At 42.0% G+C, this 11396-nt stretch overlaps 1 protein-coding gene across 1 annotated transcript in view; it reads left to right on the plus strand.

Moving 5' to 3' along the window:
- Window positions 1-4483, plus strand: part of LOC126188457 (orexin/Hypocretin receptor type 1-like) — a 520725-nt gene extending 516242 nt beyond the window's left edge. Inside the window, exon 8 of the mRNA XM_049930060.1 lies at window positions 3989-4483. Coding sequence (XP_049786017.1) covers window positions 3989-4483 — 495 coding nt within the window. The remainder of the gene's footprint in view (window positions 1-3988) is intronic.
- Window positions 4484-11396: the final 6913 nt, after the last annotated feature.

An 11396-nucleotide genomic window follows, 5' to 3' on the forward strand; every position in this document is an offset into this window, starting at 1 on the left:
CGCACCGCTCTTCTTTGGATCTTCTCTATCTCCTCCGTCAACCCGATCTGGTACGGATCCCACACTGATGAGCAATACTCAAGTATAGGTCGAACGAGTGTTTTGTAAGCCACCTCCTTTGTTGATGGACCACATTTTCTAAGGACTCTCCCAATGAATCTCAACCTGGTACCCGCCTTACCAACAATTAATTTTATATGATCATTCCACTTCAAATCGTTCCGCACGCATACTCCCAGATATTTTACAGAAGTAACTGCTACCAGTGTTTGTTCCGCTATCATATAATCATACAATAAAGGATCCTTCTTTCTATGTATTCGCAATACATTACATTTGTCTATGTTAAGGGTCAGTTGCCACTCCCTGCACCAAGTGCCTATCCGCTGCAGATCTTCCTGCATTTCGCTACAATTTTCTAATGCTGCAACTTCTCTGTATACTACAGCATCATCCGCGAAAAGCCGCATGGAACTTCCGACACTATCGGGGTTGCGGAGGGAAGGAAGGACGGTACAACAACAGTTACTTAACGACAACTGCACTAACCTTAAAGATAAGTTATGAGGTGAATACTCCAGCACACAAGGGATAGACGACAACTTTAATTTGCTGTAGTACCTTCACTGGAATGTGTTCCAGTTTCATCTGCAGTGTCAGTTTCGATATCACCGTTGTCGTAATGTGCTGCATAATCATCTTCGGTCTCCATACCAACATTAATTATTACATTCCCTATTGCTTCTTCCATTAAACCACATGTGCCAGTATTCATTTTGTTTCCTTTAAGTGTACAAGGTTTTAACCAACGCTGGTTTTAGGCTACGTAAATTATTGGAAGAAACCCTTTTAGCAGGATTTTTTTGTTTCATTGTATTCCAGATTAACTCTGAACGGTCCATGCTGAACACAGCTTACGCTTTAAAACGTCGTCTTCTTCAAAAATAGGCTTTGGCTTATTCTAACACACAAATTACAAAAGCTTATTTATTCTTAAGTTTGGTTTAAAACTGATTTTGTTCTGCATGAGCCATTCAGCTATATCCTTCTTGCGAGTTGCAGAAGTGGGAGCTTTATTCGTCTGAACAGCATGATACGGTGCGTAATCATGAACAACAATAATGCAAGCTGCGATGTTAGAAATCGGTTTCTCTTCTAAGCGTTAGTGAACCACATTCAAATCATCGTGGTAATCTTGGGATTTAGATTCCAAATCGTAAATTAATTTTGCTCCCTCTAAGGGTCCCATCGTTCCTTCAGCGTGTGCAACAATGGCTCCTTGGTCTGCACTGTTATTAGTTATTTGCACCCGGAATTTACTTATTCTGACAACGCTTTTTGGTGTTATAATGCATACACATCCACGTTTCGTCCGTTAAATCCACTTCTCAATTTGGCAACTTTTCGTTTTTTCAGATAGCTCTCAGGCTCTTCGCACACTTTGTACAATGTAGGAAAGCTGTGTTAGTCCTCTTTATTTTTTCACATTCTCAAACGAGCTCCCGTCGCTTCCAGAATTTTCCTAATGTTATCTTTCCCATTGAAATATAAGAAGCTTTCTCATCATTATAATTCCCTTCTTCTGCTTTATCGAAGTCTTCTAGAGAAACTTCTTTTTTAGAACGCCTTTGTTATCTAGGTATCTTAACTTCTTCTCCAGAGTCTTCCGCATTTTATAAGTTTTTAAAACGAATTTTGCTGTTCTTTCTGACTTTCCTACCATTTTAGCCGCTCACAAGATTGCTTTCAGCAGAAATATCATTACCCGATTCTGCCTTTTATCTTCCTGTGCAAAATTTTTCTGTTCTTTAATATAAGCTCCTTTTCACCGGAATGTGTCAATTTCCGCGACATCTTCCTCTATTTTCCACTCTCATGGATATTCAAGATCACAGGTAACACCACTTTGCACTATAGACGATGTTGTTGAAGGAAAGACTGAGTACAACTGACCTGGAACCATTAATGCGTTTCGCTTAGTCGCCGTTGTACTTGTTTACTTTAATGTCACCGCTTCTTTTCGATACTGGCCACGGATGGCCAAGGGCAATAATATTGTGTAGGGTAGTACCAGAACAGAACAACGGCTGGAGTCTGTGGAATAGGACGGAGTCAGAGAGCACAATTGCCGTGCCGCAAAGTAGACTGAGGTGAAACCATGGGATACTTCCTAATATCGTGTCGGACCACCTTTCTCTCGGCGCAGTGCAGCAGTTCGCCATGGCATGGACTCAACAAGTCATTGGCAGTTCTAGCAGAAGTATTCAGCTATGCTGTCTCTATAGCCGTCCATAACTGCGAAATTGGTTTCGGTGCAGGATGGTGTGCACGAGTTAACCTGTCGATTATGTCCCATGAATGTACAACTGTACTCATGTCGGGCGATCTGGGTAGCCAAATCATTCGCTCGATTTGTCCAGAATATTCTTCAAGCCAATCGAAAGCAATTGTGGCGCGGCGACCTGTTTGGGAATATGAAAGACGCCAATTGATGCAAATGGTTTCCAAGTAGCAGGATACAACCATTTCCAGTCAATAATCGGTTCAGATGGGTTAGAAGACCCAGTCCACTACACGTATACACAGCCCCCGTCCGCAGCTCGTGGTCGTGCGGTAACGTTCTCTGCCTCGTGATGACTGCGTGTTGTGTGATGTCCTTAGGTTAGTTAGATTAGTTCTAAGTTGGTTGGCGGGTTTGGGGAAGGAGACCAGACAGCGTGGTCATCGATCTCATCGGATTAGGGAAGGATGGGGAAGGAAGTCGGCCGTGCCCTTTCAGAGGAACCATCCCGGCATTTGCCAGGAGTGATTTAGGGAAATCACGGAAAACTTAAATCAGGATGGCCGGACGCGGGATTGAACCGTCGTCCTTCCGAATGCGAGTCCAGTGTCTAACCACTGCGAGTTCTAAGTTATAGGGGTCTGATGACCATAGATGTTAAGTCCCATAGTGCTCAGAGCCATCTGAACCATTTTGAACACAGCCCCCATCGTTATGGGGCCATCAACAGCTTGCACATTGCCTTGTTGAGAACTTGTCTCAATGGCTTCGCGTGGTCTGCGCCACACTCGAGTCCTACCATCAGCTGTTACAGCTGACACTGGGACTTACCTGACCAAGCCACTGTCTTCCAGCCGACGAGCATCCAACCGATATGGTGACGAGCACAGGAGAAGCGCTGCAGGCGATGACTTGCTGTCAGCAAACGCACTCCTGTCGGTCGTCTGCTGCCGTACAGCATTAACGCCAAATTTTTTCTGCACTTCCCTAGCAGATATGTTCGTCGTACGCTCCACAATGTTTTCTGCGATTATTTCACTCGGTGTTGCTTGTCTGACAGCACTGACTTCACGAACGCCTTTGCTCTCCGTCTTTAAATGGTCTTCTGTGGTGAGTAGTAATGCCTGAAGTCTGGCATTCTCGGCACCACTCTTCAGACTGTAGATGTTGGAATATTGAATTCCCTAACGATTTCCGAAATTGAATGTCCCATGTGTCTAGATCCGACTACCATTACCCGTTCGAAATCTGTTAATTCCCTTCGTGCTGCCGTAATCGCGTTGGAAACCTTTTCACATGAATCAGCTGAGTGCAAAAGACAGGTCCACCAATGCATTGTCCTTATATATCTTGTGTACACGATACTACCGCCATCTCTATATGTGCAGATGGCTATCCCATTACTTTTGTCATCTCAGCACATGCTCCGTGCCTCTCTACACAAAATGCATCACCCACCCTTCTTCTTCCTTTCTCACTACTGTGGTAAAATTCACAGCTTTTGTAGCCCGGCATTTGAGACACCTAACCCAGCATTTACTACAGTGTACTCATGTCTACCATAACCACCGTTGTCTCAGCATTTTTATTCTTATAATGTCTCGGAATATCTTTTCAGCAAGGACCTCATATACGTGGCACTCAAGCCAAGAAGCCGCGGCCGAAGGACACAATTAAGCTGACGGCGGTGTCACTCGCTTGCTGCAGGTGGTGCTGATGCTGGGCACGGTGGTGGCGGCGTTCTTCGTGTGCCTGCTGCCGTTCCGCGCCTTCACCGTCTGGATCATCGCCGCGCCGCCGGAGACGGTGGTCTCGATCGGCTACGAGAACCACTACGGGCTGCTGTGCCTGTGCCGCGTGATGCACTACCTCAACTCGGCGGTGAACCCCATCCTGTACAACCTGATGTCGTCCAAGTTCCGCGACGGCTTCTCGCGGCTGTGCTGCCGCTGCGGCTGGGCCGGTGGTCCGCTGGGCCGGCGAGGCACCGGGCTGTCCTCCAGCGCGACCGCCACCACTGTACGCTCCTCGGCGGGTGACTCGCTCTGGAGGCGGCCGGGCCGCGCCTCCTCCAGCTCCAGCCGCAGCCGCAGGGCCGAGCGCCGCCTGCTGCACCACATCGCCAGGGAGTGCTCCGTCTCCGTCCACAACGGCGTCTGCGCCGTCAAGGCCGGCCGTGCCAAGGACGTCTCTTACCTGTGACTGCCTCGCCCCAGCCGCTGCTTCCTTCCCAGCGGCCCAAGGGATAAACCGCAGTCGAGGGGTCTTCCATGCAAAGAATGCATCCTCGTATATTGGGGACACCGCAACTCCAACGGTTATTTTGTTCTCGGAACACTAAGCGTTATTGTACTGCCAAAGGTGTCTCCCACCCAAAACGGTCTCTCAACATGAGGGAGACACATGGAGTTGACCGGTGTCAACCCATCTTCACCTCATTGCCTGTGCGAATTCCTGTCAATGTCCTGAGAAAGCCTCATCCATTTCATAAGCCTCCTCTTATGTTGGGGATGCCGCAACTACTGTCTGCGTCACTCCGACAACTCTTTTCTTCTAGGACCATTAAGCGTTACTACGATGCCAAAAGCGTCTCCCATCCAAAGACAGTTTTATTACTCGAGGGAGACACATGGAGTTGACCAGTGCTACCCAACCTCAGATCACTGTCTGTGCGAATTCTAGTCAATGCCCTGAGAGAGCCTCAACCATTGCGTAAACTTCCCACCCCTCATTTTCTGCACCCATACTAAGTGAGTCTCTGTGAAGACTGTGGCAGAGGGCCTTTTTTATTATCGAACCGTGTACCAAGCTTTGTTCCCGTTCGATACACAAATCGAGGGAGGGAAGAAATACTGACTGTTTAACGCTTCTTTGCGAGCTTTTACTTCTCTGTGATATTCATAGGTTTCCCTGCGTATCGGCGTTTCTATGATATTTCGGGAGAAGAGCCGGATGTCGGAATCTTGCTACCATGACATTGAGGCACATATTCCTCTGACCGAGTTCAGAAGAGAAACGCATGTGCTAGTCTCGTTTACCTGCTTTGGACTGCCTTAACAGACATGACACGTTAATGGTCTAATAACTTTTAGCATTTTTCTTGATAATGGCATAAAAGCCAAAATCTAGATACTACAGAAGATGTACTAATACACAGTCAAATGGCGGTTTATTCTTTCAAAAAGTATTTCGTGTTTATGGCTCACCACCATCAAACTCTTCAGAAGACTCTGTTAGGGATTGGCATCAGGCACTTGTTCCGAAATTTCGAGGGTTAGTATAATTTCCCTAATTTTGTCTTCGTGATCTCTACAGGAACACATACGGAGGGGACTAGAGAATTTTTATATTTTACCCTCCGATAGACGCCCCTTGAAGTTTTCTAAGCAGATGGCCACGAGATAAAAGTCGTTTTTCTTCGAGTATCTGCCAGTTATGATTTTCCAACGTCACTGTTACACTCCCTCGCTAGTCAAATGAGCCTGTCACTATTCGCGACGCTCTACTTCATACGCATGTAGTGTCCCCCACCTAACCTTGGTTCCGTGCACCTCAGTAGTATTAAATCATGCGTCGTGCAGCTGTTTGTGTGCAGTCTGTTTGGTAGAAAAACAGCTGTTTCAGAGTCAGTGGTAGCCTGCCATCTGTCTTGCCTTCAGCTGATCGTGTGTATTCGACCCACTTCCTATTTCTATAAATACGTTAATCGTTAATATTTGTACAGCATGACTGATTCGAATTGGATTCATCTAGCAGTCTGCATATATCACGCCCTTATGTTTCGTGAAGTCCACAACTCTGAACTTCTCTACACGAAGACCCAGACGCCAGTCTATGTACCATACTGATATTTTGTCGCGATATAGCTGCATACTGCTGGATTTTTTAACGGATAGAACCTCCATTTAGACAACTGCTTCGTCTGCGAAAAGCGTGACATTGCAGTTAATTCAATCGGTTAGTCATTAATATTTAGCTTGAACAGCAAATGGTCTGTTACATTTCGCCTGGGCACGCCAAATATTACTTCGGTGTTTGTAGATGAGTCACTACCGAAGATAATATATTGCGTATTGTCTGTCATGAAATGTTAGATAAAATCGCAGATTATGCTAAATATCCACCGGAAATAGTATCCAATAGAATTTGTCCCAAAGTCCAACATCAATGTTTGTGATACAATCTCACTACTCTTCATAAACAAAAATCCGTCTCTGGCGGCATTCGATGAATGAACCTGAAGAATTACAGATTGTAGAACCGTCATTATTCACTTTTTATGTACATTCTCTGCGCAAAGGAAGATAACCAGGTTAAAATATCATTAACTTTCTCATTTGACGCACTGTTTTCCACCTAGTGCTCTACGAGTTACGACGTTAGGAAGAGGTCAGAATCGAAACACGTTGTTACTAATGGCGCCTTCTCTCAGGTTGTGAAGAACATAAAAACTCCTCCAGTGTTCGTAGTAACCTCAGACTACTGACTTTGCTAATCACAATGTTTGTTCAGTAGTAGACGTTAGTATCTCCCAATTTTTTGGCATCATCCAGTCTCTTCTTCTTGATCACCAATGTTCTGAACTGTGTTAAAAACCTACTCATCCTCATAAGCACAAATCCGCTGTTCTGGTCATTGATTCTGTGTAAGTTAACAATTATGAAAGAGATAATCATTTCTTAAAGAAGTTTAAGAATTAAGTTATCTGTACCACGAAGATAACCTGTCTAGAATATCATCAAAGGTTTTCGATAACTCCCTGGTTTCGTATGTTCTCTCGCTATTAATTCAGAACAGTAGGCACAGCATTGATACACGGCAGCTGCGGGAAGTCAAAAGGCTGTTGTTGCGACTCACTTTCCTACTTCCCTTTCGTTAATTGAGGGTTAAATAGAGAACAGTACTTTGAATGCCTCAGCTTCGCTGTTCAAGGTTCCAGTAAAAGCAACAAGATCAGAGAATGCAACTGGCATCGGCTACGAGAATGTCAGCATAATGGTAGGATTTGAATGATTGTATGAGGCAATTAATATTCTCCAGACGATCAACACAACAGGTATCTGTTTCACATATCAGCGCGCTATGAAACTGAGGCCTCACGTTACTTTATTGAGATAGATTTGGGCAAAATTCATCATGTAACCGTACAAAACTATAACTGATACCAAAAATGTGCTGTTACCGATTTGCGGCGCAAAGTGAAATGTTGTTTTCGCAATATTTTTTGACATTTGTCACGTGATTTTTAAGCTTTGGTGTCCGTCTAATATTCAATACAAGAATACGTCCTGTGAGCCAAATACTCATTTCCACTATTTACTATTTACCTGCGTCTACCGAAACGACATCTCGCAACTGAGAGACGCTTAGCAGATTACTTTACTCTCTCCCCCTCCGCGACTCAGTCGTTGCTCCCAACGCTCTTCCATCTTTCTGTAGATTCTGTTCTCCAACTTAATTTGTTTTTTCTGCCAATACGTTTCGTCCAGCGCTGTCAGAATCTCTTCAGACTATTTCCTTTCTTGAAAAAAGCGAATAGGTGAACGAAGCTAGCTCATTTTTCTTCAGATGTAAACGTCCAAGTACGCAACGAAATTAAATCCTTAAATGTCAATAGCTGGAGATGCCGTTTGTTTTTGACTCCCATACAGAATTCAGATCCTGCTGTCATTTATCGCTTGCTACGACCAATGTGCCTGTAGTTTGTCCCACATCATCACTGTTTTATGGAGGCATCTCTTTGATCTTCAAAACAGTAGCTTTAACAGCCCTGTTATGTTTTTCACGACTAAGATGTTAATGTAGAATATCTATTCACACTTTGTTTCCTTGTTTAGACTTTGTACATATTATTGGCACAGAGTTTACATGAACTGGCGAGATACGCCAATTTTTTGCTCTCTGTTAATGTATTTTATTGTGAGATTATCATTCACAGCTCTCTGTTTCCTATTGGTGTACACCATATGGATTTATCCAACAATCTGATCTCAATTTATACAAATAATTTTTATCTTAAATAAGTACACAAAATAAATAAATATCTGGTAATAATAATAAAAATAATGAAAAAGAATTCTTGCTAAGTTTATGACGTGTGTAATGACTTTTCAGAGTTTCTTGGAACTGTGACGTTCTTTTATGCCTGTGGTTCACCGGGAATCAAACGTTTATTTATTTATTAATTAAATTATGTTTATAATTCGGAGTCTCACTAGATAACACCTTCGCAATTCCGACGGAATAATCTAGCATACTCTCTGAATTAACGGGTGTCCCAGAGTAAAAGCTCGTAGCTCACAGAAATATCGTTTGACCGTTCAATAACAAAAGCATTTTTACGTCTTTATGAGGTTAAATGATTCTGTTTATTTCATATAGTTACCAAAGATTGTAGTACTATTAGTTTTAATTTGTTTTATACACTGACATGTCTTCCCACCGCACCATCAATACTTTTTAGTCAGAATGACTACCTCAAGTTTTTCAAAAATGGATCCACAGAAAGTATACATAATGTTTCATCTGAAGGCAGAGGGTAAATTATTTTTAAAACATTTCCCGTCCAGGCTGTTAGATATATTACGTAGTGACAAATAGCATAGTTGTTTCTTCAGAATACAATTAAAATAGTTCCTCGGTTGTTATGAAGTATATTTTATCTGTGATATAGTTTGAAAATGGTACAAGGTGATGGCTCAGAAACACTTTTTGACTGGTAGGTACATTTCTCTAACAATATTTGTTTTATATCAGTCCCTTTATCACTCTAATGCAACTTTTAACTCTAAGTGCCCAGTAATCTATGCAACACACTACACACTATAACCAGTATGACCCACATTGACTATTCCTGCTGGTTTCACTCTTCCCTCTGTTTGCTCCCACTCACCAACAAAAGGCATATTAAATTTTCTGTATGTGTGGACACATGCCGATAATTCCGCTCTTCGGATAAAAATATTATATCCCTCCTTCGCTATACTCCGTTTTGTGAGTCATTTGTTTACTTAATTTTTAAAAATTTTCTGTATTCCCAGATTCCTATGACCCCTCCGTTTCTATTGTCACATTTTATCCCTGCCCACGCTCTACACACCTAGTTTAATGATTTCAAGACGTAAAGCTTAAGAAATTTCTTATCGTGTCAACAGTTTGACACCAGTTTATGTTATATATTGCTGAAACCTTTCCAAACTTTTCTTATCTGCAACTGTCACCTTTGTCTAATTTTTAATCCTTCCTTCATCCAAATTCTATAATTTTATGCCGAGATCCTGCTGTAGATCCTGCATATTAGACTGTCTAAGTACCAGTGTCGCTGACATTGTGTCTGACTTACTTCTTTTTCAAACTATTCGTTTATCAGAGTTTTGAGACGAGTGTACCTTCATATACACATAACAAATTTTCCTAGCCTATACTTGTCCGTCATTACGACAGTGGCGTATTCGAACTGCAGCATTGGTACCTACACCTTTGTGAGCTGTTCTGATCCTCTTGTAGTGCAAATTTAATTCTGTTTTATGACTACTTTATGTTACTCTAGTGAAAATATAGGACTCGTAAAATGTCAGACTGATTGTCCGATACTTCCTGCATTTAATTCTACGTTTTATTTCGGAGTCAGAGTGTAATAATTATTTTGTGAAAGTCGGATGATTCGTCTATGGTCCCAGAGTTTAGACGCCTCACTGAATAACTGTGTTATTTTGTAAATTTTCTTTTGGTCATATTAACTAAATAATATGCAGCGTGTAGCGTGTGATAACTATACCTAACTCACTCAGAATTACGTATTCGAAATAAGTATCTTTTCAGATATCTCAGATATTTGTCCATAACGACATTTTTTACGCAATCGTTGCAGTGATGTGCGAATTTTTCGATCATTAAATCATTCTTCTCTCGTAACAAGATGTTCTGATTGATCTGAGTCGTATCGTAACCAATACAGGCAATAACTTACCGAGTGAAAATTTCACTTCAGTATACGATATGCAGGAGGCAATTTGGGAACCAGTATCTGTGCAAATGTTTATATTACTTACCCCCTATTTTTCCAAAACTGTTTGACATGGTTCAAGACCATTATGATTGAGATGATTCCGAACTATTCGCTATTTCACCGATTATTGGGAAGTCACAATACAAAATGTATATACTCCTCTCATACCATCTTTTTGTAATATGTTGTTATCGGGAGATTAGTGAAGTATAATATATTTCGCTGCACAGCTAAACCCTGACATATCCTCCTCTTTTAAATACCACATGCATGTGATAAATAAAACTTACATATCTGTGTGCTGATTTCATGTCGCTTATGTCATAAAAAAAATTAAGTGGCGTTATGTTTAGCTAAAAAAAAGAGTAATCGCTATTTTGTACGTTCGTATTGCTGATTATGAAACAATATTTTGTATGGTGGTGTTATGTGAAGGATAATAAATATCATACGACTGTCAATGAGTACTTTCTTTCTCCTGTTCATACGGTACCAAAGTCCATTAATTCCTGTATAGAGCAAGTGGCCATGGATTGACAATTAAAACCAACGTACTTCTAAATTATAATCTATCTTTAATCGTGTCCAGTTTGCTTGATTGTTTTTCCTCTGGTCAGAGATCTTGGATGGGGGCCCTCAACCATGACACGGCGTTTCCCAAAGGTTGAGAGGGAACGCTCCTGTAGATATGCAGGACCCGTAGATACACAGGACAGGTACGGATATGTCTTGGTCAAATAAGCACCGTTTATGAACTGAGGAAGATAGGGTTTCGGTGATCGGTGAAGCAACAATATGTATGACGGAAACAGTTTTGGAAAAAAACTACTCCAACTGATAATCGGCAACAGGAAGGCACCCTCACCTTAGACAGCACACAGACAGGCCTTCGGATTCTCGTGAGAGTGTACCAAGATTGAAAGAGCCATCTGGAAACATTTTAAGACAACGCACTAGTCAGTGTAACTAGGTCTAATTTTCGAGCTAAGAAGCGGCACTGTTTTGGAACAGTCAACATACAAAGTCTACTTGAGACAAAGACATTGAAACTAATTGAAACTAAATTAAATGGAAAAACAGAAAATTCTGATACTTGTGTTACATTAC

The sequence above is a fragment of the Schistocerca cancellata genome, chromosome 5 (genome assembly GCF_023864275.1).
Source record: "Schistocerca cancellata isolate TAMUIC-IGC-003103 chromosome 5, iqSchCanc2.1, whole genome shotgun sequence".
Lineage (NCBI taxonomy): Eukaryota > Metazoa > Arthropoda > Insecta > Orthoptera > Acrididae > Schistocerca > Schistocerca cancellata.